At 39.5% G+C, this 27,500-nt stretch overlaps 2 protein-coding genes and 1 pseudogene across 3 annotated transcripts in view; all 3 read left to right on the top strand.

The window, feature by feature from the left end:
* LOC308079638 (nuclear factor 7, ovary-like) overlaps positions 1-7,806 on the top strand; it is a 22,826-nt pseudogene extending 15,020 nt beyond the window's left edge. The window contains exon 3 of the transcript in view: positions 6,937-7,806. The product of the transcript in view is annotated as a nuclear factor 7, ovary-like (transcript). The remainder of the gene's footprint in view (positions 1-6,936) is intronic.
* Positions 7,807-10,998: 3,192 nt separating this feature from the next.
* On the top strand, positions 10,999-22,607 carry ssbp1 (single-stranded DNA binding protein 1). Its single transcript, XM_080420528.1, has 7 exons — positions 10,999-11,067; positions 11,821-11,889; positions 17,558-17,618; positions 19,253-19,405; positions 21,058-21,145; positions 21,405-21,493; positions 22,305-22,607. The coding sequence occupies exons 2-7, from the start codon at positions 11,866-11,868 to the stop codon at positions 22,346-22,348; spliced, it is 459 nt and encodes a 152-aa protein (XP_080276654.1). The 5' UTR covers positions 10,999-11,067; positions 11,821-11,865; the 3' UTR covers positions 22,349-22,607.
* A 2,949-nt stretch (positions 22,608-25,556) lies between these two features.
* dclre1c (DNA cross-link repair 1C, PSO2 homolog) overlaps positions 25,557-27,500 on the top strand; it is a 13,614-nt gene continuing 11,670 nt past the window's right edge. The window contains exons 1-5 of the mRNA XM_080420811.1: positions 25,557-25,789; positions 26,173-26,224; positions 26,371-26,455; positions 26,619-26,678; positions 27,112-27,167. Of these exons, the coding sequence (XP_080276937.1) occupies positions 25,681-25,789; positions 26,173-26,224; positions 26,371-26,455; positions 26,619-26,678; positions 27,112-27,167 (362 nt within the window). The 5' untranslated portion in view covers positions 25,557-25,680. The remainder of the gene's footprint in view (positions 25,790-26,172; positions 26,225-26,370; positions 26,456-26,618; positions 26,679-27,111; positions 27,168-27,500) is intronic.

A 27,500-nucleotide genomic window follows, 5' to 3' on the forward strand; every position in this document is an offset into this window, starting at 1 on the left:
ACACACACACACACACACACACACACACACACACACACACACACACACACACACACACACACACACACACACACACACCGTCACACACTTTTACCGACAAAGTCTTTCCATACATAAACACTGGTCATATACTGTACTGGCCTTCTGAAGATGTTAACAGGAATGATCAGTGTAACTGTGGAACAATGCAGTTGGACATGATGATGATGATAATGATGATGATGATGAGCCATTTGGAGCCTTTAAGGGGGAATATTATTCGGTTTAGAATCTATATGATTGTGTTGTGAACTTGTGGTCAATGACAGTCACAATTAAGTGTTTCCTAAAGCAGTGGTTCTCAAACTTTTTCATGTCAAGGACCCCCAAATTGATATGTATTTGGCCGCGGACCCCATCTTCAGATATTTAGTGCCAGGGACCCTCGTCCCCTAGAAGAGAAGATGTATGTAAAAACATGAAAATAAAATCTTGTTATTGTATTTAATATTATAATAATTATTTCCTCATCCACTTGTAATTTACATTAAAATTGTGTTAATAAATAAGACTTGTATAAATTATTAGCTGACTCCTGAAGCGCCCACCACCACTTACAGTATAAACTGTGTGTAGCCTATTTTGAGCGTGAACTGGAGGATGGCCCGTCCTAAATAGCCTCCATCAGGGCCCACTGTTACTATGTTAATTATCTAATTATCAGTTTGTGATTCTCTTCCTGATCCCTGATTACATTTATCTTCACTGTTTGATCTCCTGCTTCCTTGACTGTAATCTGGATTAAACCTTGATGTGAACTCTGAATTCTTGCCTGATCGTTTCTGTGTTGAACTGAACGTTACATAAAGAGTTAATATTTTTGTGATATGATTTGTGATAACAGATATGTTGACTATCCAGGTTAAAGATGTTTTATTGTATAATATTATGAGTCAAACTAATTCACTTGATGTTATCCCTCCTCTATAATGACTGATGTCAGTAATATCACATTAGTATTATTTTTTTGTATCAAACCAAGACATTTTTACTTCTTCATGTAGTGATTTTGCAGGGCATTTAACTTTGATAAATAGCCTACATGTTGGTACTACTATAGCAATTCATTATTCCAGTACATTCTATATTCAGATAACTTATTCATTATCACGTTCTGATCTGCCTAGTGACAGGCAAGAAGTCAACTTGGCCAGAGGAATAAAAAAAGAAAATCACTTACCCTAATAAACATCAGACTCTATACTTTACACAGTGCAAATTGCTTGACTATAACTATAGTGTTTCCAATATTGAGTATTAACATCAAACATAACAACAACAACAATGGACATATTACAAGTAAGTTAGGCAATACTGTATTAAAGAAGCTCAAGCACTTTGAAGACCATAGGCTTAACATGATGGCCATCATGGCTCTGCCTGAACTTGTGCTACAGTGACACCTTGTGGCGGTGCATACATGCTTCTAAACCACACGCCATTCACCCTAAACTGCAAACCACTGTTAACTAGAAAAAGTGCTCCTCGACGACTATAGAGATCATGTGTACTGATTTGCGTGAAATTTGGATAAAATCAGAAGAAGTAATATGAAAAAAATTGTTTTACATAAGTCGGCCTCTTGGTGGCGCTATAAAAGGCAGATGTGAATAATGCAGGGCAAAGGTTTTTCCTTGACCTGTAGGGAGTGCGCTTACAAAGTTTTACACAGATCGGTGCAGTTATAGGTAAAAACATGAATCGGCCTGTTATAGCGCCACCATGGGGCTGATTTGAAAAATTTCAAGAAGCATTTCTTCCTTGGCATAGTGGAAATATGCGTGCAAAATTTCAAGGAAATTGCATGCTGTGTATTTTGTTCAAAACGGAGCACTCCTGCAAACTTTGGAAGACATTTTTAGCCAATCAAGATGAAATATGAAAAATCTGAAAGAGTCGTTTTGTTTAATGACTATAGAGATACTGTGTACCGATTTGCAGGAGTTTTGGACAAAATCTGTAGGAGTACTGTAAAGAAATATGTTTTGCACAAATCGGCCTCCTGGTGGCGCTATAAAAGGCCCATGGGAAAAATGTGGGGCAGAGGTTCTGCTGTGGCATCCAGGGAGTGTGTGTGCACAGTTTCACTGCGAGCAAGCCAACGGTGCCGGAGATTAGCTGTACACAGACAGAATGACGGACGGACACACGGACGGACGGACGGACGGACGGACAGGGGGCAAAACATACTCTCTCGCCATGCCTTTCGGCCTGGCGGAGACAATAAACAACAAAAGATTGTACATAATACAGTATATAAACAGGCATTATTAACGGAATGATTAATTTAATTATCCTATATGCAAATTTCTTATTCACAAACAAAGGTGTTCTAAATCACTGCCTAGATCTAACTTTTTCTCAGAGAACTGAATTATCAGTTTATTAAACAACAAAAAAAGTGATAAACTATTCAAACGTTATATAACTTTTCCCCCTGAAACATCTGACTAAATAATTGTGTATATCCAACAGCAGCAACACATGCAGCATAAAACTTATTGGACAACTCGAACTAAGACTTAATTTAACTGCCATAATTACAAATTTGTTTTATTTTATTTTAAGATGTTTTTGACTATTTATGGTGTATTTCTTGGTAAGTGTTTTTGTTTCGTTGTCACTGTGTGGGAAGATTTTTTATGTTTCTGAATCTGCCCTGGAACTAATAGTGTGGTGTTGGGGGGACACATTTAGGGGGACACTGTTAGAGATTGCACACTCCCTCCATTTGAACAACAGATGCAGGTGATGCAGGTTTGTCTTAAATTCATATGTTTGAAAGAGAATATTGTATTATTTGTTAATATGGACATTTGATTTAGTAAGTAATTTCTGTTCAGTCTGTACACAGTTGTCTTTGTACATGGACACCTTGGAGTGGTGGAAAAAGTATCAAAATATACTTCAAGTACAAAAAGTAATAGTACTCAATATGCAGTATGTTTTCACAAGTTTTCAAATGTATGTCTACATTGTTTTTTTAAATAGCAGATCGACAAGCTCACAATGCGTCGCATTGCAATGCATTGTGAGCTTGTAGATCGGCTATTGTAAAATGGCCAAAATGTATATAGTGCTGAAATGGGTAAGTATGTTTTGCAATAATAATCTAAATCTACAAAGTAACTAAAGTTTTCAAATAATTGTAGTGGAGTAAACATATAATAGAGTAGGAGTAAAATTACTGAAATTTGGAAACTGAGAAGAACTGAGTTATTTTCTTTTTTCTGTGTTTGATTTAGAATCCTGTTCAACACAGCTGAACCTTACCTGGCCCTCTGAGACTAGGGTGGGATCCGGATCGGAGGAACCGGACCCAACACTGACGAACCGGAATCAGTTCCAACACATTTGGGAGTGTTTTCACACTGTCAGAGCTGGTATGTGGACTTCACGTCTGCTATACAATTACAGTACCGATGGTCTAACTTTATAGTTCAAGGCCCACTATAACTCTCGAGAATGTACAAATGGAACCAAAAGGACCCTTCCAGGTCCATTTGCTTCCATTTGCTTCCATTTGTACACTCTCAGAGTTACAGACCTGTAAGGGTCCATTTGGAACCCCCTCAAGTAACCCAGAGGTATGCACTACTGTATGTATGATTGCATTTGTTTCTACATTATTTTAATGAAGGCCGATTTTATTTATTTATTTTCAAATATAGGGGTCATTAAAGGGAACCGTTAAGGAATCAGACAGATGAGAGGGAATCGTTAAAATCCTACAGGATCACAACCCTACCTGAGACAACGCAGTGAACACAGAGGTTGGTATTTACACTCCTCACTTGCCAAATACACCAGATGTACAAGCTGACAACAACACGTTACGATGAAAATCAAATATTGTCGGCTTTCTTTTGTAGAGTGACACAATCTTTGTCCATTCCTGATGCAGGACAGTGGATAGTTAGCATGGTTAATGCAAGGGACACTTATCCCCTTGGTGATCAATAAAACTCTAATGAATATCAGATGGTGGCTTTCTAGTGTCCTCATTCACTTCATATCAAACCACTTGTTTTCCCCTTTTCCTCAAATAAGAATAAAGTCTGCACATTGGGTCATGCTCCAAAGCTTAAATTTTCATTTGGTTCCTTTACACCATCTTTGGTCGTGAGTCTTGTGACGTTTCGAGCCTACCGGCTCTTCATCAGACTAATGAAGAGTCAATGATGGTGTAAACTAATGGAACCAAATACATTTTTAAGCTTCGGAGCATGACCCAGTGTGCAGAGTTTATTCTTTTTGGATTCTGACTTCAGCCAAGCACCTTATTTTAGTGAGTGGACTTGCGTGCTTTATTGTTTGTTCCTTTTTACCTCAGCAATGTTTTTTTGTTCCTTTTTATTTGACGATGCGTTCCCAGATTGGGTTTTCAGTTATTGCACTGACTGGGTTTTTGCATGGGTATAGTAAGATGATAAGCTTGATCTTCAGATCAAACACAACTTCCGGTGAGGAGGACCGTCTTTCTACAGCTACAGGCAGGGACGTGCAGAGAATGTTAGAGGGGCAGGGGCTGAAGTTTCCAAAAGGGCACTTTTGGTGAAAATACAGAAAATAGCCGATCTCCAAGCTCACAACGCGTCGCAGCGCGACGCGTTGTGAGCTTTGAGATCGGCTATTTTCGGTGCGTGATGCCGCACTCAACTAAAGCTTTCAAGATTCAAGCCAATACTGGAGATGCAATTTTTTCAACATAAAATGCTTGCACTCAAGTTCAGGAGAGTTTGGAAAAGGCAATTCTCTTGAACGCTGCATTCAGGTACGGCAGGGCTACTCAACTTAAGATGGCTCAGGGGCCACTCAGCAAAATACCAAAAGTCCAAGGGGCCGCAAGCTAAAAATGACGGTCCTATTTTGGATTTTTCGATTTTGTAACACACACTACACATTGTTATTGTTATAAGAAAATGTACATTTTGACATCATATTCTTTTCACTGTACCTGTTCATTTTGTGTGTATGTCCAGTGGCATCAGTTCAGCAAAAGCTAAGGTATGGCAAGGTTAGGGTTGCCAACTCCCAGAGATTGAAATAAGGGACACCTATCCTGGGCGCGCGGCAAAGCCAAAAAAAAATGGGTCAAACCCCCCAAAAAACACGAAATGCATAGAAAACTATGCATTATACCTGTAACAATTGACGCACCTGTATGTATGTCTGTTTGTTTTTGGAAAAAAATGGAGCAACCCATATATTTGAACGGAAATGTATATTTTTATCCTGTGCTTAAAAAAAAAAAGATGGGTAAAAGGGCAGGGGCTCAAGCCCCCTTTGATGTCTATGTGTGCACGTGCCTGGCTACAGGAGGGAATACTGACCCAGACCACTGGAACCTGCTGCTTACTCAACAACAACCACGATTCACAGTGAAAGTAAACTTCAGGGGACATTCTAGAGGAGGGAGAGTTACTACGACTGACTGACTTCCTGTATTGAGTGTTTGTAGCTTCACTCAGAGACTAAAAGGCTTCCATGTTGTCTCTTCCAGAAGAGAATTATTCCTGTCCGGTGTGTTGGGACATCTTTAAAGATCCTGTTCTACTGTCATGTAGCCACAGCTTCTGTAATGCTTGTCTGCAGGAATGGTGGAGACAGAAGAGAATGAAGCAATGTCCAGTTTGTAAGGAAATGCATCCAACAGATCATCTACCCCGTAACCTGGCTCTGAAGAACCTGTGTGAGGCCTTCAAACAGGAGAGACGGAGAGCTTCAAAACGTAAAATCATACATCTAATCATACATGATATGATATGATGATATGTTGAATATATTGAATGTATCCTGCTAAGATCAAAATAAAATACTACTACTACTAAAAGAACGTGGTCAGGGTCTGAGGATCTCTGCAATCTGCATGCTGAGAAACTCAAACTGTTTTGTCTGGAATGTCAACAGCCAGTGTGTGTTGTGTGTCGAGATTCTAAAACACACGCCAAACACAGTTTCAGACCCATCGATGAAGCTGCACTGGATCACAAGGAGGAAGTCCAGAAAATACTGAAGTCTCTACAGGAGAAACTTGAGGTCTTTATGAAAGTTAAAAAGAAAAGTGACCAAACAGCAAAACACTGTAAGGTCCAGGCCCAGCACACAGAGAGGCAGATTGAGGGCGGCTTCAGACTGGGTCCGTTTGAATCAAACCGTTCCCAAGTACGCTTGGCTGGCCAGCATTCACACTGGCCAAGACTCGAGACCATTTCATTTAACAGTAATGGTAAATATGTGCCTCATGGGGGCGCTGTGGACTATGGGGCTTTGGGAGAGCGAATGTCATTCACAGAAGAAAAGTCACTCTAGAGTGAATAATAAAGTTTGACTGTGTTCCTGACGTTGTCTTGAGTTATAATAACAACAGATCAACAATACACAACCGAAGCAGTGTGTGCACTGGTCTTTGAAACCTCGAAATGTAACGTCGTCTGTTAATATGATATTGGCGTCACGGACGCATCCTTGGTATTTTAGCAGTAGACGTCACAGACTAATCCTTGGTGTATTTATCCTTATAAATACGTTCGCCACACATGTGTTTTTTGTTTATTATTTTTCACGGCTCGCGCTACTCAAACACTAGCGGGATTATTATTTCTTGTCAACATTCAAGTAGAACTATGAGAAGGTATAACCCAGCTAAAATAATGCGTCATTATAAAAAATATATAAATGATATATGATTAGCAGTCCACTTCCTTCTCTTGGTACGGATGGATTCACACTGCCGCGTTCCGTTCCCGACTCCGCAGCAATCGGGCCCGAGACTACCTCCCCAGGTGGTTTCGGGTACGGTACAGTGATGCGTTACGGGGAACGGTTCGCTACGTTCACACTACCACAACATCTGCCATGTGGTCCGGGGTGCGCACCCGGGACCATACTGTGAAGCCGCTATAAGGAACAGTTTAAGAAGCTTCATCAGTTTCTACAAGAGGAAGAGGAGGCCAGCATCACTGCACTGAGGGAGGAAGAGCAGGAGAAGAGTCAGCTGATGAAGGAGAATATTGAGGGTTTGATCAGAGGGATATTAACCCTTTCAGTCACAATCAGAGCCATAGAGATGGAGCTGAGAGCTGAACACGTCTCATTCCTGCAGAACTACACAACCACAATGGAAAGAGTCCAGTTCACACTGCAGGACCCACAGCTGGTCTCAGGACCACTGATAGATGTGACCAAACACCTGGGCAACCTGACCTTCAGAGTCTGGGACAAGATGAAGGACATTGTCTCCTATAATCCTGTCATCCTGGACCCCAACACTGCCCATCCAGACTACACCCTGTCTGATGATCTGACCAGTGTGAGAGATGGAGAAATGCAGCAGCTTCCTGACAACCCAGAGAGGTTTGACCACCTTGGCTTCGTCCTGGGTTCTGAGGGCTTTAACTCAGGGACTCACAGCTGGGATGTTGAGGTTGGAGACAATACAGACTGGTCACTGGGTGTGGTAGCAGAGTCTTTCCAGAGGAAGGTCAATACTGGAGAATAGGGTTAGATGAAGGTAAATACAAAGCAAGCTCCAGACCACGGTCAGCTACTGATCTCTCATTGAAGCAGAAACCTCAGAGGATCAGAGTCCAGCTGGACTGAAATGAAGGAAAGCTGTCATTCTCTGATCCTGATACTAGCACACACATACACACCATCACACACACTTTTACTGAAACACTCTTTCCATACATTTGCACTGGTCATACTGTCCCTCTGAAGATTTTACCAGGGAAGATCAGTGTAACTGTGGAACAATGTAGTTAAACATGGTGATGATGATAAGACAAGAGTCTTTAAAGGAGGATTTATAGAATCTGGCCTCTACAGAAAATCTTTCCCAAAATTAGACCTACAAGGTCAAAACTCAATGTTTTAGTTAAGCTATTGTGTGACAAAGTATAAAATAGGGCTTACTGTAAGTGCTTAATCAGACTTAACGATTTAGCTAGTAAACTTTTTTCACGTTGATACTGTGTATATGAACATTTATGCGCTTCTCGTCGACTGCAGTATGTGATAAATCAAAAACATAATCGATAGAATAATCGCTAAGAAGATGAGCTGTAGTTGCAGTCCTAATCCTCAGTGTTAGTTTAACTCTGCTTGTAATCATTGCTATAGAATGTTTGTTCAGTAACAGGGGTCTGTCTCTCCAGCTCTTTAATAAACAGAAAATATATTTTCAGGTGGGTTGCCAATTTCATTCAATAAGGAGAGTTTACCCATTTATCACCTTCAATTTGATAGTTTTCCAGTTCCAAATTTGCGTGCTCATTTCAATGTGTTAAAATTAATGATTTTGACCTATTATATCAAAACGTATCACTGCATCTTTAAGTTAAAAAGACAGTTTTTCAGAGTTTTTTTATCTAGTTAAGTGAACACTAGGCTATATAAAAGGTTGAAGTTTTATTTGTTAAACATTGTGTGTGTGTGCAGTCTTAAAGGAAACACAAATAGTAACTCTTCAGAAACTCCTTTTCTCCATGTTGGTCTCTGTATGTTTAGATTAAACTATCTTGAAAATAGCTGATCTACAAGCTCACAATGCATCGCATCGCAAGCTTGTAAATCGGCTATATTCAAATGGCCAAAATATAGGGCTGAAGTGGTTAACATATGTGTTGTAATAATAATCAAAATCTTCGAAGTAACTAAAGTTTTCAAATAATTGCAGTGGAGTAAAAGTACAGTATTTGCATGCCTGTGAGGTGTAGTGGAGTAGAAGTAAAAGTATTGGAAATTGGAAATACTCAAGTAGCCTAAAGTATACAATGCCTCAACATTGTTCTTAAGTACAGTACTTGTACTGTACTAAGTTACTTTCCACCACTCCTCATCTCAAACAATTGTGCAGGAAATTCCCTGTTAACAAGCTAAGTTGCGCTGAATTAGTCAAATGGTTTCATCTGGCTGGCATGCTCATTAAGTTTGTCCTGTTCTGTAAACTGAAGAGCTGTATTTCTTTCCTGAAGTGTTGCGTTAATTACAGAAAAGTATGTTTTTTAAGTTTGTTATTGTTGTGTATTTGTTAAATTACTACAACTTAAGGCTTGGTGTGCTCCTTGTTTCTGTCATTGTTTTCTGTTTGTGGAATAATTGACAGATGACAGATTTTAGTGCAGCTTTTGGTATTATTGACCACAAACTGCTACTCATAAAAGTAAAACTGTCTGCTTATGGTTTTAAACTCTCAGCTATTAACTGGATGAAAAGCTACCTATTCGACAGACAGCAATGTGTCATTGTTATTTGCTCAAATCATGCTCAGAGAAAGGAACACAGATTAAGTGTTTCTTTGCATGGAGTTCATATTGAACAAGTTAAGGAGGCCAGATTGCTGGGGGTTACAATAGATGAAAGACTTTCTTGGGCCACTCACATTAATAACACAGTATAAAAATGAGCAGAAGTATTTCAATCATAAGAGGGAGTGCCTATTTTTTAACTAACACAACTACTAAGCAAGTTATGCAATCCCTTATCTTGTCACATCTTGACTATTGCCCAGCAATCTGGCCAAATGCGTAAACAAGAACTAAATAAAATCCACCTTACCCAAAATAGAGCTGCGAGACTAGCTCTGCATTGTTCATTTAGGACAAGTATTGAAATCATGCATAATGAATTATCATGGATGAGAGTTAGTGAGAGACTAGCTTGTAGCTTCTGTTTTTTTAAAACATCTATACATCATGTAAACCTGCTTATCTCTCTTCTCAGCTGTTGCTTGCTAGTGACAGTCATAACTATGGCACCACTGCACCAAGCCCTGAGAGGTGCTTTTGCCCAGTTTAAACCCAACACTGATGCTTTAAAAAAAACGTATGTTTTTGGAATAGACTTCACAACAATATTTAGTATTGATCACCAGCCGAGTTGGTTTTAAGAATAGACTGAGAAGAGATGTAATGCGGAAAGAGATTGTTTTAGATTGTGTCTAATGTTTGTCAATTTACTATATTGGTCATGAGTGATATACCTGGTTCATTTATTTTCTTTTGAACTATTTTTGTTTAAATTCTTTTTAGTGTGTTTGTTTCTGGTTATTGTTATATTTATAGGCTACATACAAAAACATCTTGATTTTGTATGTAGGGCCTACTTTTGGTATGCGGCCAGGTTTAGGCCTGGCTCAGGGAAGAGGCCTGACATGCATAGTCCACCATGGGAATTGTATTGGTTCTTTAATTGTTATTTTATTTTTGCTTGTCAATAATCTTTTTAATTGCACTGTAATTTTATTGTACTGTTTGCTCCCAGGAAGAATAGTCACTGCTAAGGCAGTCACTAATGGGGATCTAAAATAAACAACACATTATTATTGTAATTTGTATTCACTTGAGTGTAGTACTGTAGTATTTAGGGCATACTATTATGGGTGTCAATTAATCTTTTTTGTTTTATATCTTTATTTGTTTTCAAGCAAACAAATAAAGCAAAAACATCAACAACATCGCAATGCAACACGTTGTGAGCATCATATAGCTATAGTATATATATACAGCTATAAGCTATTTGCAATTTATTTTTATTTTATTCAAGGACCCCAACGGAAACAAGTCCGCAAGGACTTTTTTGGTCGGACCTTTTAGACAAAAGTATTATAAATGTAACTGTGCTGTTTTACATTCTTTTGCCTAATACAAATTTCAATCAATCAATCAATCCTTTATGATGTTTAACTTGTTATTTAGCATTTAAAAAATATTCAAAATGTGTCACTTCCCCCCCCTCCCCCAAGTTGAAAATAGCAGATCTACAAGCTCACAACGCTTCGCATCGTGACGCGTTGTGAGCTTGTAGATCTGCTACTTTCAAACATCCGACGCATTATTATAGGTTTAATAATAATATACCTGGTTGCTTATTTCTCTCGCAACATCTGGCAACAACGCCAGAACCGGAAGAATGGACGGACCTATTTGAGCGACGGACCGGGAACAGAAGCGGGCTGCTTCTGGTCCGTTGCTCAAATAGGTCCGCCCAAGCAGCGTGAGGTGAGGTGACTGACTGTCGTCTCTGGTGAGTTTATGATTATAAAAACTACACAATGTGTCATTTAATACACGATGTACCGAGTGATTACAACAATAATATAATAATGTACCATCTGCCCAACTCCGTGGAAACTAAACTAATCTGTTAATGTTGTTTTACTGCTGTGTGTGTGTGTGTGTGTGTGTGTGTGTGTGTGTGTGTGTGTGTGTGTGTGTGTGTGTGTGTGTGTGTGTGTGTGTGTGTGTGTGTGTGTGTGTGTGTGTGTGTGTGTGTGTGTGTGTGTGTGTGTGTGTGTGTGTGTGTGTGTGTGCGCGCGCGCGCGCTATTTTTGGGGTTTTAGCCATACAGTTAAAAATGCACTCCATAGCACTGATTATTATCACAATAATGATTGACCTCTGATTGAATATTTTATTAGACAGAAATGTAAAAACAGCACAAGTACATTCAAGCACTTTGTCTAACAAGCTCACAACGCGAGGCGTTGTGAGCTTGTAGAACGGCTATTTAGAAAAATAAAATCCTCCTTATTTGACAATTTGGCCAATGTTTGACCAGTTTTTATAGTATAGCTTTGTTGGTTACTTTTGATTCACTAATGTTTTTTTTGGTCTTTAAATCGTCACTTGACTGTCATTCTGGGGACCCCCCCAAAATCATGTGGGGACCGCCTGCTGGTCCTGACCCACCACTGCTCTATAGCAATGATAACTATCGCAACATAGACCAATTTACAGAAACTCTTTTACGTCCTTAATGCTCTGTTCTGTCTCCTAGCTTTGTTCCGTTTCACTTCATCCAGATCCTCCGTCCAGAGCAGACATGTTGAGAAGAGCCTCCAGTCAGGTGACATGTTTACTGTGTTTATCGGGACAAACTCTTTTATTTATTTGCATTGGGTTTTAATTCATTCAGTCGATGCTGCGGTTCCCCAAGGTGGAATCCAGGGACCCCCAGGGGTCCTTTTAGGCCACCGGTTTCCCAAACACTGGGTCGGGAACCATTTGTGGGTTGTGTCCCCAAACATGTCTTAACATCTTAACACGTGAAACATGGTAAAATGTAGTGCTGCGTGAGGGCGGCCTCATGTATACAGGCTAACAAACACGTTGCACCCGTGATACGTTATGTTTAGCTTGTAGATCTGGCCTTTGCTGGAGTCTGTCTTGGTGCATTGATAGAACACTGGAGTAAGAGCCTCATTACACATTAAATGATTGATATTTGGACTGGAAATGGGATAAAATACTTTGGAAAAGTCACAGAAAAGTTTAGAAAATTCATTTCTAAAAATGTGTGGGAACAGAAGCCTATATTGTTATCCTAAAGGTTTTTATATTTCATGTTGTAAAATTGCACATGGTTAGCAGTCGGTATGTTTTGTTTGTTAATCCTTAAGACCTGAGACTGATTCATCCAGTTACATTCATACAGTTTTCAATCTTTTTTTGTTGCTGTCAGTGGTTCTCAAACTTTTTCATATCAAGGACCCCCAAAATTATATGTATTTGGCCGAGGACCCCCATCTAAAAGTATTGTGTTCCAGGGACCCCCAGAAGCAAAGATTTGAGTTACAAATGTTTGCTTTGCTTTAAAAATATATATATTCAAAGAATTGCACACATTTTCAAAAATAGCAGATCTACAAGCTCGTAACGCGGCACTCGGTGCCGCGCTATGAGCTTGCTATTTTTGAATTGCCAAAGAAATCTAAAATGACACAGATTAGGCCGTGGGCCGAGTGCTCCAATTCTGACTTTCATTGATCCCCACTCAGGAACTACATTCTTATAAGTACTGTAACGAATGTTTCCAGCTTCGATTCATGCACCAGAATGAAAGAGACCGATTAAAAAAAATGCACTTTTAAACAGGCAAATATGCAGGGCTACTAAGAATCTCCATGGCAACCAGGAAGAAAACATTCTGCAAAACCGAAACTTCTGGTCCAAAAAGACTAAAATGAGCGTAAAATATAGATTTTCATAACGAACTTGCAACAGCTATACCATAGGCTACTAATAGTTCATTAATAACTATTAGTATGGTTTTGCAGAATGTTTTCTTCCTGGTTGCAATGGAGATTCTTAGTAGCCTTGCATATTTGCCTGTTTGAAATTGCATTTTTTTTACATTCTCTTGACCAATAAAGAGCACATTTCAAGAGCATGTAAGACTAGAAAAGGTAGCCAAATAAATGGTTTATATCAAATGCAGTCTATTACACTGAGGTTCAATAAACCTACTCACTACCAGTAACCTTGAATTCGACATTGCGAATTTCACTTTGCATCTCAACATTTGTACTAAAAAGAAGTACTTGAACTGCATCGAAAAGCATATATTCACAGGGTTCCCGCGGGTCCTTAAAAAGTCTTAAATTGTCTTAAAAAAAATATCGGGAATTTAAGGTCTTAATTTGTCTTAAATTTGACCGTAGGTATTAAATTTGAAGGTTATGTTTTTAAGGCTCATGGGAAAATGAAAGCCATAAACATTTGTGCGTATTCTAGTGTTGAATTTTCCATAAAGATATATATTATCAGTACGCTCCTCCATCTCTCCCATTGTGTTGAGAGCGGTTGAGAGACGCACACACAGCAGTCAGTGTGTGTTCCATAGGCTGATAGCCCCGCCCTCCCCTGTCTCTCTTCTCCTTCTCTCAGTCACTCACTCAGCTGGAGTTGACGAGGTTGACTCGTTGCCCGGCGTCAGCGTCAGCGCTGCAGTGTCGCTCGTTAATTCATTTGCTCCAGGTGTCTGTGTAAGCTCATTTAAGTGGGCATTGGGCAAAATCAGAGCCCCCGTGACCGTTTTGGTTGATAAAGATAGCAGTAGTTGTAGTTGAGCACTGTTTGGCAGTACTTGTTGCTACAGAGCATGCTAATGAATGCTAAGTGCTAACAACAAATGTATGCTATATAACGGATGTCACTGGTTACAATGTGGAATAGAAACGACGGACGCTTCCCCCTCAGCTGTCATCTAGGGATGGGTATTGGCAACAATCTCACGATACGATACGTATCACGATACTTGGGTCACGATACGATTATATTGCGATACGCATCACGATACTTGGGTCGTATCACGATATTGGGATATATTGCGATATATTGTGATATATTGCGATATAATGCGATATATTGCGATATATGCATATATCACAACTACATATTGTTTATATATACACTACATATTGAGTAGCTGCAGATCTGTGATAGGTTCTTTGAATGTTTTTCATAAAGCCTGTATCTGAAAAAGCAAAAAACAAATTTTTTTTTTAATCGCGATATTGATACTGGAGTATCGATACAGTATCGCGAAATAAAATATCGCGATATATCGTGATATCGATAATATTGCCCATCCCTACTGTCATCAGGCAACAGTTTCAAGTGATAGGAAAAATGTTTGACTGATCAGAAGTAAATCAACTTGGATGCTGTTGAACTTGTGCTTACACACACACACACACACACACACACACACACACACACACACACACACACACACACACACACAGTTTGAGCCTTCACTTGCTGTGCTGCTGCGCAACAGGGCAGATCTCTACCAGGCCAGGTGGCCCTACCCAGGCCCATGAAATTGATAGGGAGTCTACAGTAGCCAATTAGAATGAAATCTGCTAAAACGGACTCATACACTAATACAGAACCATATATACAGACATGCAAAAGTGTCACTTTTCAGCTACAGTCACCTTTTTGAACCCCAATAGGGCAATTGTGTGACACCTGACCCGAAAGAAAACATGTCACCTTTTTCACCTCGGGGCTGTTTGCATGCCTGTATATAGGCTAAATATTGTCTCTGACTCTCTGTCGGTTGGGAAAACTGTTCCTTTTATTTTAAAACAATTTCAAATGGTGAAAAAAGCCAATCTACAAGCTATAATGATTAAAAATTAAGAAATACTATATTTTAAATAGTGAAAAATACAGAAAATAGGGGAAATACATAAAATCTCTAATCTGTGATTCTAATGTGATTAATGTGACCCCTACAGTCAGTGAAGTCCAGGGCTGAATGTGACAAATATTGAGACAAATAGGCTATAACCCAATACATAATTTTATTAAATAAATGGGTTATATTTTACAGATAGTTACACTATTCTTGTACTATATTAAAATTAAATCATCCTTAACCTTCAGGTTAATTCATTATTTCCGTGGACTTAAAAATCATCGTTTTTTTGGTGGCCTTCTTTTTGATTGGCCTTTTACAGGAGGTAAAGAGTCACATTATAATACCAGCCTGTAGGGGTAGGTAGAGAGTAACCTATTATAATACCAGCCTGTAGGGGGAGGTAGAGAGTAACATATTATATTACCAGCCTGTAGGGGGAGGTAGAGAGTAATATATTATAATACCAGCCTGTAGGGAGAGGCAGAGAGTAATATATTATAATACCAGCCTGTAGGGAGAGGCAGAGAGTAACATATTATAATACCAGCCTGTAGGGGGAGATAGAGAGTAACATATTATAATAGCAGCCTGTAGGGGGAGATAGAGAGTAACATATTATAATAGCAGCCTGTAGGGGGAGATAGAGAGTAACATATCATAATACCAGCCTGTAGGGGGAGGTAGAGAGTAACATATTATAATACCAGCCTGTGGGGGAGGTGGACAGTAACATATTATAATAGCAGCCTGTAGGGGGAGATGGAGAGTAACATATTATAATAGCAGCCTGTAGGGGGAGGTAGAGAGTAACATATTATAATACCAGCCTGTAGGGGGAGGTATTATATCGGTGCCGCGCTATGAGCTTGTAGATCTGCTATTTTTGAATACCCAAAAATCTTAAAATGACACACAGATGCGTTCCCGGTCTTAATGGATTAATAGAAGTTTTACCACCCACTGGCCTGCACTCCCATTAGCCAATTTCAATATAGGAAGACATTGTTGCGACATTTATTTGGGTCTTAAATTACATTTGTTGAGGTCTTAAAAAGGTCTTAAAAAGTCTTAAATTTTACTTTCAAAATGGTGCAAGAACCCTGATTCAGTAGGGTATGGTAACCAGTAGAGGTAGTACAAAAAGTTACTTTTTTAAAGTGATTTATTCAAAGTTAAGATATTACATAGTATCACATTGCAGCAGCAAACTGTGGCATTGATGGATGACATGCCATGAGGTCCTTGTCTGTGGCCCAGCTACATTACTTCATATATGTACATTTTCTGCATTTGAGTGGATATCAGATCAGCCTTGAACTTCCCCTATAACCACTAGGACAGATGTTCTATAACATAGCATGTGTCATAGACGCACTGTGAGGAAAACTGGCACCTGAAGTTCATGCGAATGCATTGAAGTCAATGAGAGCAGTTTCTATCAGCTTATGAATATATTTTTATACTTTCTACACAATCATTAACACATAGATCTTCATAATCATGTTGATCCATCTCTCATAGACTGCAAACACAATCCACTCTTCTTCAAACATGTCACAATAATTTCCCAGATCCAGTTGTTTGTCACCTCTTGCACCTCTGCAATTGAGCCACTCCATACAGCCTGCAACACACAAACATCATTTGTGGTTATTGCACACAAACATAAGATAGATAACAAACACTGTACAAAATAACGAATGCAGCATGAGTGCACACACACTTACTTGACAGACAAAGGTAATTTAACCCAACTAAATACATTAACAACTGGTAACTTTAGCTTAGAACTTGTCAAGAGAGACAGAACAAATGGATGCACAGTGATGAGATCTTAACAGAAATTATACGAGATGGGAATCAATAAAATAATGAGGCAAAATAGTGTAGCAGAGCCAATTTATGATAGTGAGATTTATAAAGGGGTACATATTGATTGGTCACTGCTTAATAGTATCTTAAGTATTTGCAGCAGTTGTTAAAACGAAATTTGCATCGGCAAACCATCCTTCTGTTGGCAACACTAACGTTATAATGATATAATATTGATGCTTAATATCATAATGTGCCGTCATCAACACGGCTCATTCTGTTGTCTACATCCATTGTATACATTTTCATAAGAATAAGTCCAACAATCATCCCAAAACAAATATTACCTCTACCTCTGTTGTTTTCTTGATTCCATCTGAGCTGTATTTCCTGGTTCTGCTTTTCAAGTGGCACGAAGAACGTGATTGGCCAACTGAATTGCACAATACAGTAGGCGAGCTTTGATTGGTTTATACTTCACATGGGGTTGCCAGGTTTTTGAAAATAAGTAATGTGTAGTTAGTGATATTATATCTAAGTTTTATTATTCTGGTGCAACTTTTCAGGTTGGAAACATTTGATAATGTGTTCATGAACAATTAATCTACACAATACTAAAAAATTAGCCAGTTCCTTGATGGGGATCAACCAACTCAAAAACTAAAGCAGATAGAGGCACTCGGCCCACGGCCTAGATGCGTTCCCGGTCTTAATGGGTTAAGAACATTTTGATGGCTTCGTTGTTAAAGGTGTCGATGTGTTTTGTCCTCAGATGTTTCGTCAGGCGGTCAGACATGCAAGCTTGGACACTAGCAACTTTGTCCTGGAGAGATGTAAGTAGAGCTGTGTGTGACTGTGTGTTAAAACTTTGTTTATAATATTTTTTTGTTGAACTTAGCATCCCTCAACTTGGGCTGCAAAATGAATCTGCCCAAGAGGGACAAAGAAACAGTTGATTATTTTATAACCAGTAACGTTGTCTTAGTTACTAGGTTCCACACAGTGTTTTAGAATGTTATTACAATTGATATGCATCTATTTTATAAAGCATTTAACTTGATCATTAAAACAAAATCTATTTGTGTTTGATAAATGGTAATTTTAGGTAGACTAAAATGTTAGGGAGGGACTAGTGGAGAAGAGATCCAGTAGAACTAAGACTAGTGGAGAAGAGATCCGGTAGAACTAAGACTAGTGGAGAAGAGATCCGGTAGAACTAAGACTAGTGGAGAAGAGATCCAGTAGAACTAAGACTAGTGGAGAAGAGATCCAGTAGAACTAAGACTAGTGGAGAAGAGATCCGGTAGAACTAAGACTAGTGGAGAAGAGATCCAGTAGAACTGTATGATCCTATCACACATTGAATACTGTTTTACAAACTGGTCTTGCACAGGCGTGACGATTCTAAAACCCATTGAACAGCTCTACAAAAGTGCGCTCAAGGTGTTTGACAGGAAGCCTCACTCTTATCATCATTGTAACATACTCAGGAGGCTCATTTTTTTTTGCTTCGACAATTTCAAAAAGTTCAAACAGGTTGGGGTCATATACAAGACCTTACATGGTCTGTGCCCGCCCCCCCAAGGGAATTCATTAAAAGGAAGCCTGAAAGAGGAATCAGTACCAGAGCAACCACTCGAGGAGATTGTGAAGTGCCGCACCGGCAAACAACCTTCGGTCAAAATGTCCTCTCAGTACAGGGTTGTGTAACATGGAATGGCCTTCCTCTACATATAAGGGATTGTGCTACATTTCCATCTTTTTCAAATCTTTTTAAATGTGAAAAGATGGTTGCTTGAAAACCAAAGCTGCAACCATTTGTGATCATATTTTAGGTTTATTTTTAGGCTATGTAATGTTATGTAAATGTATTTCACTGTTTGTCTGTTTTCTGATATGTTTTTCTGATTTTATGTTTTGTGTGAGGACTGCGGATGAAAATTAGCATCTTTGCTAAATCCGGTGTATTTACGTTCATGTGACATTCATTAATATGCTCTGTTCTGTCTAAATAAACAAATAAAGTAAACTAAGACTAGTGGAGAAGAGATCCAGTAGAACTAAGACTAGTGGAGAAGAGATCCAGTAGAACTAAGACTAGTGGAGAAGAGATCCAGTAGAACTAAGACAAGTAACTTTATGTTTGGTTGCGCTCCGGTGTTGCGCTCTGAAAATAGCAGAGCTACAAGCTGCGATGCGTTGTGAGCTTGTAGATCGGCTATTTTCAGCATGCAACCAAGTGTAAAATCTGCCATTACGACGCCGCCAACGCATCGCCAAAATACATTTTTGTCGACAAAATCAACTGTATATTTAGTCAACAAAAATCTTTACATTTAATCGACTAAAACTAGACTAACATTAAAACATTTCAGATGACTAAAATATGACAAACTAAATGAAATGTTATTCAAAACTAAATCAAACTTTGCTGTCAACATTAACTGTGTGTGTGTGTGTTTCTCAGCCCTAAATAAGGTTCAGCTTCTGGGCCGCGTGGGTCAGGACCCCGTCATGAGACAAGTGGAGGGCCGGAACCCCGTCACCATCTTCTCCATGGCAACCAACGAGATGTGGCGCTCCTCCGACAACGAGGAGAAGAACTCCACATCAGGCGCTGGTAAGTCCAACAACCCAATCCATTAAGACCGGGAACTCATTTTCGATTGTATCCATATACTTTGGCTATTCAAAACTAGCAGATCTACAAGCTCATAGCGAACTCAAATCTTTACTTCTGTGCGGGTCCCTGAAACAAAGATTTGAGTTACAAATGTTCGCTTAAAAAATATATATATTCAAAGATTTGCAAACATTTTTTTTTTTTTTTTTAAATAGCCAAAGAAATCTATAATGACACAGATGCGTTCCCGGTTTGAATAGGTTAACACTCTCAGCCAAGGACCCCTTAGCTGAGAGAGAGATGAAGCAGGGAACCCCCACTACGTACTGTATAAAATAGCAGATGGGTAGATAGATAGACATATACTTCATTAATCCAGAAGGAAATGTGTTCTGTTCAACAGCTCAAGTTGCAACACATTCATACAGATTGTCAATAAAAAGAAGCATGATGAACATATAAAATACATTACATCAATGGAAATAGAACTATGAGTTAAAGATCCTGAGTAAAAACACTTAACGGTTAAAATGGCCCTTGGAATGAAGGAGTTCAAACACTGTTCAGGCATCTGCCATTAGAATATGGCAATCTACAAGCTTGTAGATCTACTATTTCTGGAGGGGTTTAGTGTACGGGGGGGGGGGGGGTGGGCGAGTGCAGACCAAGTACCAAGCCAAAGGTCAGGTTAGGTTTTAACCAGCTATCTCGGTCTAGAGCTATTATTTCTCGAAGCTACTTCATGTTTTTACAACAGATTTGTCTCTTCTTGATGTTCCTTTTCTTTCTTTTTTGTACCTTTTATTTTTATTATGTTTTGATTATTTTTATCTGTGCTGTCTTTATGTATGTGGGTTTGTATGTGGGGGGGGTTGTATGTATACTGTGTGAAAAATGAAAAATAAAATATTTAAAAAAAAAAGGTTAGGTTTTAACTAAGTGGTTAAATGTCTGAAAATACACATTTAACATGAATCCAATATGTAGTGGGGGGTCCCTGCTTCATCTCTCTCTCACTCAGCTAAGGGGTCCCTGCTTCATCTCTCAGCTAAGGGGTCCCTGCTTCATCTCTCTCTCTCAGCTAAGGGGTCCCTGCTTCATCTCTCAGCTAAGGGGTCCCTGCTTCATATCTCTCTCAGCTAAGGGGTCGCTGCTTCATCTCTCTCTCAGCTAAGGGGTCCCTGCTTCATCTCTCTCAGCTAAGGGGTCCCTGCTTCATCTCTCTCTCAGCTAAGGGGTCCCTGCTTCACCTCTCAGCTAAGGGGTCCCAGATTCATCTCTGTCTCAGCTAAGGGCTCCCTGCTTCATCTCTCTCTCAGCTAAGGGGTCCCTGCTTCATGTCTCTCTCAGCTAAGGGGTCCCTGCTTCATCTCTCTCTCAGCTAAGGGGTCCCTGCTACATCTCTCTCTCTCTCTCTCTGCTAAGGGGTCCCTACTCCCTGCTACATCTCTCTCTCTCTCTCTCTCTCAGCTAAGGGGTCCCTGCTGCATCTCTCTCTCAGCTAAGGGGTCCCTGCTTCATCTCTCTCTCAGTTAAGGGGTCCTTGGCCTGAAAACCCTTGAAGACCCCTGCTCTAGATTGTAGGTCTGCTGGGAGTCATGTGTACGTGTTGTGTGGTTGTGACGGGTGTGTGTTTGCACCCCCTACAGGAGAGATGAGTCAGAAGACTACATGGCATCGTGTCTCTGTGTTCAAACCTGGTCTGAGAGACTTGGCCTACAGCTACATTAAGAAAGGGTGAGATTACACACACAGACACACACACACACACACACACACACACACTTAATATGTTCACATTTAATAATAATGTCTTAGGGTCATTCCACAGCAGTTCACGTCCAATTATGAAGTTGTTGTGGATCCGTCGTGAATACTTTATTAAACGGTTTGCAAAGAGTACAGCGGTACAGTTATATGCGATGCTAAGAGGATAACACATTTCCATTGTGGTGCTGTGTATTCAATTCATCTTGGTGTGGTGTGTTTGTCACAGTGCCAGAGTCCTAGTGGAAGGGAAGCTGGACTATGGAGAGTATGTGGACAAGAACCAAGTGAGACGACAGGCCACCACCATCATAGCAGGTCAGGAAACCACTTCATTCAAACATTAACACCAACACACCATGACATTTTACTTAGTCGCAAAACTACACTTAAAATAAAGTAGAAATGTACCAGCAGTGAAAGAGGCCCATTCTGTGTGGAAACCACACAGAAAACACCATAAATATTTTATACTATGGAATTTATGGAATGCATGTGCAAAAAAAACTTTTCAAATATTGATTTGATGCTCATATTAACCTTAGGAAGTATTACCTTGTTTTCTTTATTTTCACATGCATTCCATAAATTCCATAGGACTAGACCATACATGGACAAATGACATCATCAACTTGCGACAGGGCATTGCCCGTATTGAGTGAAATATGAACTATTTCTAAAATATTTAAGGTATTTTAAATTTTACATATTAGTTATAGAGGCAATTATAATGTATTAAGGCGTATTTGGCTTATTAGCCAGGGATCCTGTTAATGGAGTAGTTCTCCCAAAAAATTACTTATTTTTTATCAATTACACACCCCATGAAGCCTTGAATTCATTTTGTCACATTCCTGAGCCAATCATTTGGTGACCGGCAGAGACTGTCATTGAATCTCCTACTGAGTCTCTTACTGACCGATGACCCGGTCGTCAAATTATTGTCTCAGGAATGCGACAAAACAAAAAAATCACCATGAATTCAAGGCTTCATGGGGTGTGTAGTTTATAGAAAAGAAGTATTTTTTTTGGGTGAACTACTCCTTTTTAATGTCTGACTGTACCTCGTGCTGTTTTACATTTCAGACTAAAGTATTCAATCAATCAATCAATCCTGCGTTTCTCCCAGATAACATCATCTTCCTGAGTGACAACGAACGGGACCGAGCGTGAAGGACGTTATAAACACCAGGACGAGAACTTCTGTTCTTCTGATGTGTTGAAAGACTCTTAACCTCCCACACAAGCTGATTCCAAGGACCCCCATAGCTCTGAGAGCGTTCAAATGGAACCAAATGGACCCGTAAGGATTTTTGGTGATGTCCAAACTGCACATCATCGGAGTGGGGCATCGGTATCGGTGCGCACGACTGTATCTCCTGTTACACTGTACCTTTGTTTTTGTTTTTTTTCAAATAAATGTTTATCCAACGATTTTGTAACGCATTTTTTTCACCCAGTGACATTTTTCTGTTGTTGAAATTATGCCTGTAAAAACTTCTGAGCAGTTTCAGATGTGCCTTCACTGTCTTTGATGACATCACCCACTGTTGATTTGACGAAATTCAGAAAAATCTCAAAATTTTAACTGCGATTTCGGAAAACAATAAGTATGTAGTTCTGGGCCTTAAACACGGAACTACAAACACTATTTTGTGGAACGTCACCAAGACGGTCATAGAGAACACAAATGTCAGAATCGATAATAGGAAATCTACGACAGTGTTGATCCACGGCTAGGAGTCTGTGCGATGCTGTCTTCTAGGGTGTTTAAGCATTTTATTCCACTTTGAATCAGTCCTGCCTTGGAAAGCAGTGTAGCAAACATGCTAGTACTTTGGTGATGATGCAGATGATCAGAAATGTGCCTGTAATACATTTTGGGACATTTATCAGTCCATAGTTCTGTATCCCTTTGAGCACCTGCATTTTTCCTTTTTCTTTTAGCCATGTCTTTAGTTAAGTGGTTCTGAGTGTTCTGGGGACCCTCAGAGTTCCCTGATGGGGTTCCAAATGGACCCATTTGGTTCCATTTGTTACACTCAGAGTTGTGGGGGTCCTTGAAATTTAAAAAAGTTTGAGAACCACTGCTTTTGTATTTTATACTGGCATAATTGTATTGCTGATATATTACTGATATGATAAATAAAAACAATTTATAACTCCAAAAAAGAGAACCACTGCTTTTAGTTTAAGTCAGGTTGCTTGTGTTGCCATTCTGTGCCATCTAGAGGATAGTAGAGGGAAATGCATAATCAGTGAAGATATTATTTTTCACATAAACCACATCCAGACAATAGGGCACATAAAACAATGCGTTGAAGCCTGTTCTGTCGTCAGTCTTAATCCAATAAGCTTGTTCTGTATTTACTGAATTTCATTCAACAATTCCTTATTTTTTTATTTTCCTCTTTTAGTCCATGGGCCAGACAAGATGTCGGTATCAAAAAGGTGGCAAATATTACTTTGTGTCTGTGTCTGTAGATAATATGTTGGTATGATAACCCTTCCTGAGTAACAGCTAAATTAGTGTTATCAGCTGCTAAAGTTACCCTCACCCATTGAAAAATGCCAGTTTAGATGCGGGTGCATATCTTGGTATTGGCTCATGTTTAGGACATATTTCAATGTTTTATATTATAGTGTTTGGTGTCGTTTTTCAGGGGACACTTTGAGCTTTCATTCCAGCCCTTTTGTGAATATGTATGACAAGTACAGTGGTCACTGGAGCTCTTCAAACTTTTCCACCATTTTTGCTTAAACCATATTGTTTCTTTTAGTCCTACATGGCATCAAGAAACATCACAGGCACAAACAACAATAACTTGAATACTGACATGACCCTAAGGATTCAGGAAATGTATAATTTACCCATATTTCATTCTCAGGTGATTTTCAGCCTTAAATTAAACAATCATTTTTTATGAGAAATGGACAGGGCCATAGGCCTATATGAAATAACATCACTTGACACTTGTCTGTACTCGGTAGCCGGCCTGTTGGAACCTGTACAGGTTTTCTACGTCAACGTTCCAGCCTCTGGCTCTGCTCATGGTCTTTGGCATCAATCATGGTGGTGGCACTGATGCCATCAATGTGGGCACCGCTGGATGTCCCCAAGCTACGGGACGGGAATGAAAACAATTATGACGTGATATGCTTTAGTTGCAGGTTTAGGATGACCTACAATGTTGATGTTGATTCTTGGTGACCAAAATGACAACATTATGCAATAGGTTGCTGTACAGTAGTTTAAGACTTTCAAATGTGTACACTGATGTTTTTATGTACAGACTTTCAAGTCTGTATTATCTATTTCAAAACCATAACACAAGGTGAGCATTCTTAGTGAATGAATTGTGGTATATACAGCAAACATGTCATATAATATATTTGTACATAAAAAATAAAAACAATCTTCTCTTCTGGGGGTCCCTGGCGCAAAGCATTTTCTGAAGGGGGTCCGCTGGTAAATACATATTAATTTGGCGGTCCTTGACACAAGAAAGTTTGAGAACCATTAATGCACCCAGTAAGACTGTGCCTTTATTGTGTAGTAGTATTGCATCCTTTAGTTTCCAAGGTTATCTGTCAGTTTAGCATGATGTTACCCATTTAATTACCTTCATTTTAATCCACCATCAGTTTCACTTTCCCTCTAATAACTAGTTCATATTTCTGATCGACCCATCACTCATTCATTACAATGATAACTCTAATAACTAGCTATATTTCTGATCCATCACCTCATTCATTACATATATATTTACATTTATACATTACACAAATAATACACACACACACACACACACACACACACACACACACACACACACACACACACACACACACACACACACACACACACACACACACACACACACACAGGAGCACTTTTTAAGTCATGTTTTCATAATAGTCATAACATAAAAGACACAGTGAAGGCAGTGTGTGTGTGTGTGTGTGTGTGTGTGTGTGTGTGTGTGTGTGTGTGTGTGTGTCCATAAATGCAGTAAAGGTATTCAACAAAAACTCCTCTCACATCACCACACAGTCTCCTCACATTATAGCAACATTATTATTATTATTATTAAAACTCCTCTCACATCACCACACAGACTACCCTAATTTTACGGCTCAGTGCACAATATAAGTAAGTACTGGGCTGCTTGTTTCTCTTGCCAAATCTGGCAACACTTGGTACTAGCAGGACAGCAGTAACCCCCCGGCAGAGGGCGCTGCAGAGACTCTTTGGCCGCAAAGCAAGAACGCAGAGCAGAGGTTTGTGTTTGCTGTGACGTAGTTGTGACGTGCCCGGAAGAGCATCAGTTCAGGGGGGGAGGTTTTAAATCGTGTTGACATTGTTCTGTCAGATGTTCTGATGATGAGAACAGTTCTGTTGTTAGCTTAGCTTATGTTATGATACAGGTTATGTTGTTAGGTTAGTTATGTTATGATACAGGTTATGAATAATATATGGTACAGGTTATTTAGATCAGTAAAACATGAGTTCTTTCTTAGGTCGTATGAAGGAATATTCCACCATCTCTATTGACCGCTTTGACAGAGAGAACCTGCACGCACGAGCATACTTTCTGTCTCACTGCCATAAAGGTCTGTCTGCCTGTCTCTGTCTGCCTCTGCCTGCCTGCCTGTCTGTCTGTCTGTCTGTCTGTCTGTCTGTCTGTCTGTCTGTCTATTCAAATCAAAGGAGCTTTATTGGCATGAGAAAACACTTGTTTACTTTGCATTGCCAAAACTAGTGTCATCTCTGTCTGTCTGTCTGTCTGTCTGTCTGTCTGTCTGTCCAATTCAATTTAATTCAATGGGGCTTTATTGGCATATATTTTTTATTTAAATAAAAAGATAACCAAAGCATTTGTATAAACAGTAAGATCAGTACATTCAAATATACCTGTATGATACAATGAACGAGATCATTATGAATAATGATACTATTTATGATAATATCTGTGTGTATATATCACTGTTAACAGATCATATGAAAGGACTGAAAGGACCTCTGTTGAGGAGGAAACTGAAATTCAGGTGAAGATTTGTGTGTGTGTGTGTGTGTGTGTGTGTGTGCGTGTGCGTGCGTGTGTGTGTGTGTGTGTGCGTGTGTGTGCTTGTGTGCCTGCTTGCATGCGTGCAGAATATGTACTAACATTGTACTACTGTATGTTTGTTTCCAGCCGTACTGTCAGGCTGTACTGTTCCTTTGTGACCAAAGAGCTTCTTCTCAGCAACCCCAAGTATGCATTCTGGGAGGACTGCATCGTAAGTTACAGTATATATAGTCTGGAACTACACATCCAGCTGTCATCTGTTCGTCATCTCCGTTCACAAAAATATATATAAAAAAATATATATATTTTAGAATTTCCATTTCTGATAAGCAGCAAACTATATAAGCTTCAATTATTTTTGTGTTGTGTTGCAGGTTCCTCTGGAGTTGGAGAGCCCGACTCAGATCTCCCTGGTGGACGAAGCATCAGGAGAGGTAAACACAGACCTCAGATCAGTTGTACTTCTGGGTTATAGGGTTATAGAGTTATAGGGTTATAGGGTTATAGAGTTATAGGGTTATAGAGTTATAGGGTTATAGGGTTATAGGGCACCAGGAGAGGTAAACAGTAACACAGACCTCAGATCAGTGGGTTAGGGTTATAGGGTTATAGGGTTATATAGGCATCAGGAGAGCTAAACAGGTATCAGATCAGTGCTAGCAACCCCTGGTACTCCTGGGGTTCACAACTGTCCCGCTGTAAAATTGTCAAGAGACTTTTTGAGCCCCAACCTTGAACTTGGTGTCCCAACACGTTGTGTATGTCCTTTTAGGTGGCCGTCCTTTCATCGTTTTATGATCTTTAATCGTACTAGGTCATAAACCTTACGTGTGTGTGTGTGTGTGTGTGTGTGTGTGTGTGTCACAGAAAGATGATCTCTTGGTGACCCTCCTGACTGCAGGCCATTGTCCAGGTTCTGTCATGTGAGTACAACTATCCACACAGACTTTCTACTTCATGTATTGATTGATTGAATATTTTATTAGTCAGAAAAGTTAAACAGCACAGAGGTACAGTCACACATTAAAGGAGAATTCCGGACAAATTAAGTGTTATCTTTGATGTCTCGTTACTCACCTACCGATGTGAAAAGTAGCGTTCTTTTTTTTCATATATTCCCCTGTCGTCATTTTTTAAACACCCTCCGTTGTTATAATGGGAGCCGCTGGGTTAGTGAAGTTCGTCTATTATAACCGACGCAAAGTTGTTTTTTTCACTACTAGTATTCATAGTAGAGTCTCATGATAGTCAAACAT

Source organism: Gymnoscopelus braueri (genome assembly GCF_963280865.1).
Source record: "Gymnoscopelus braueri genome assembly, chromosome: 23".
NCBI lineage: Eukaryota > Metazoa > Chordata > Actinopteri > Myctophiformes > Myctophidae > Gymnoscopelus > Gymnoscopelus braueri.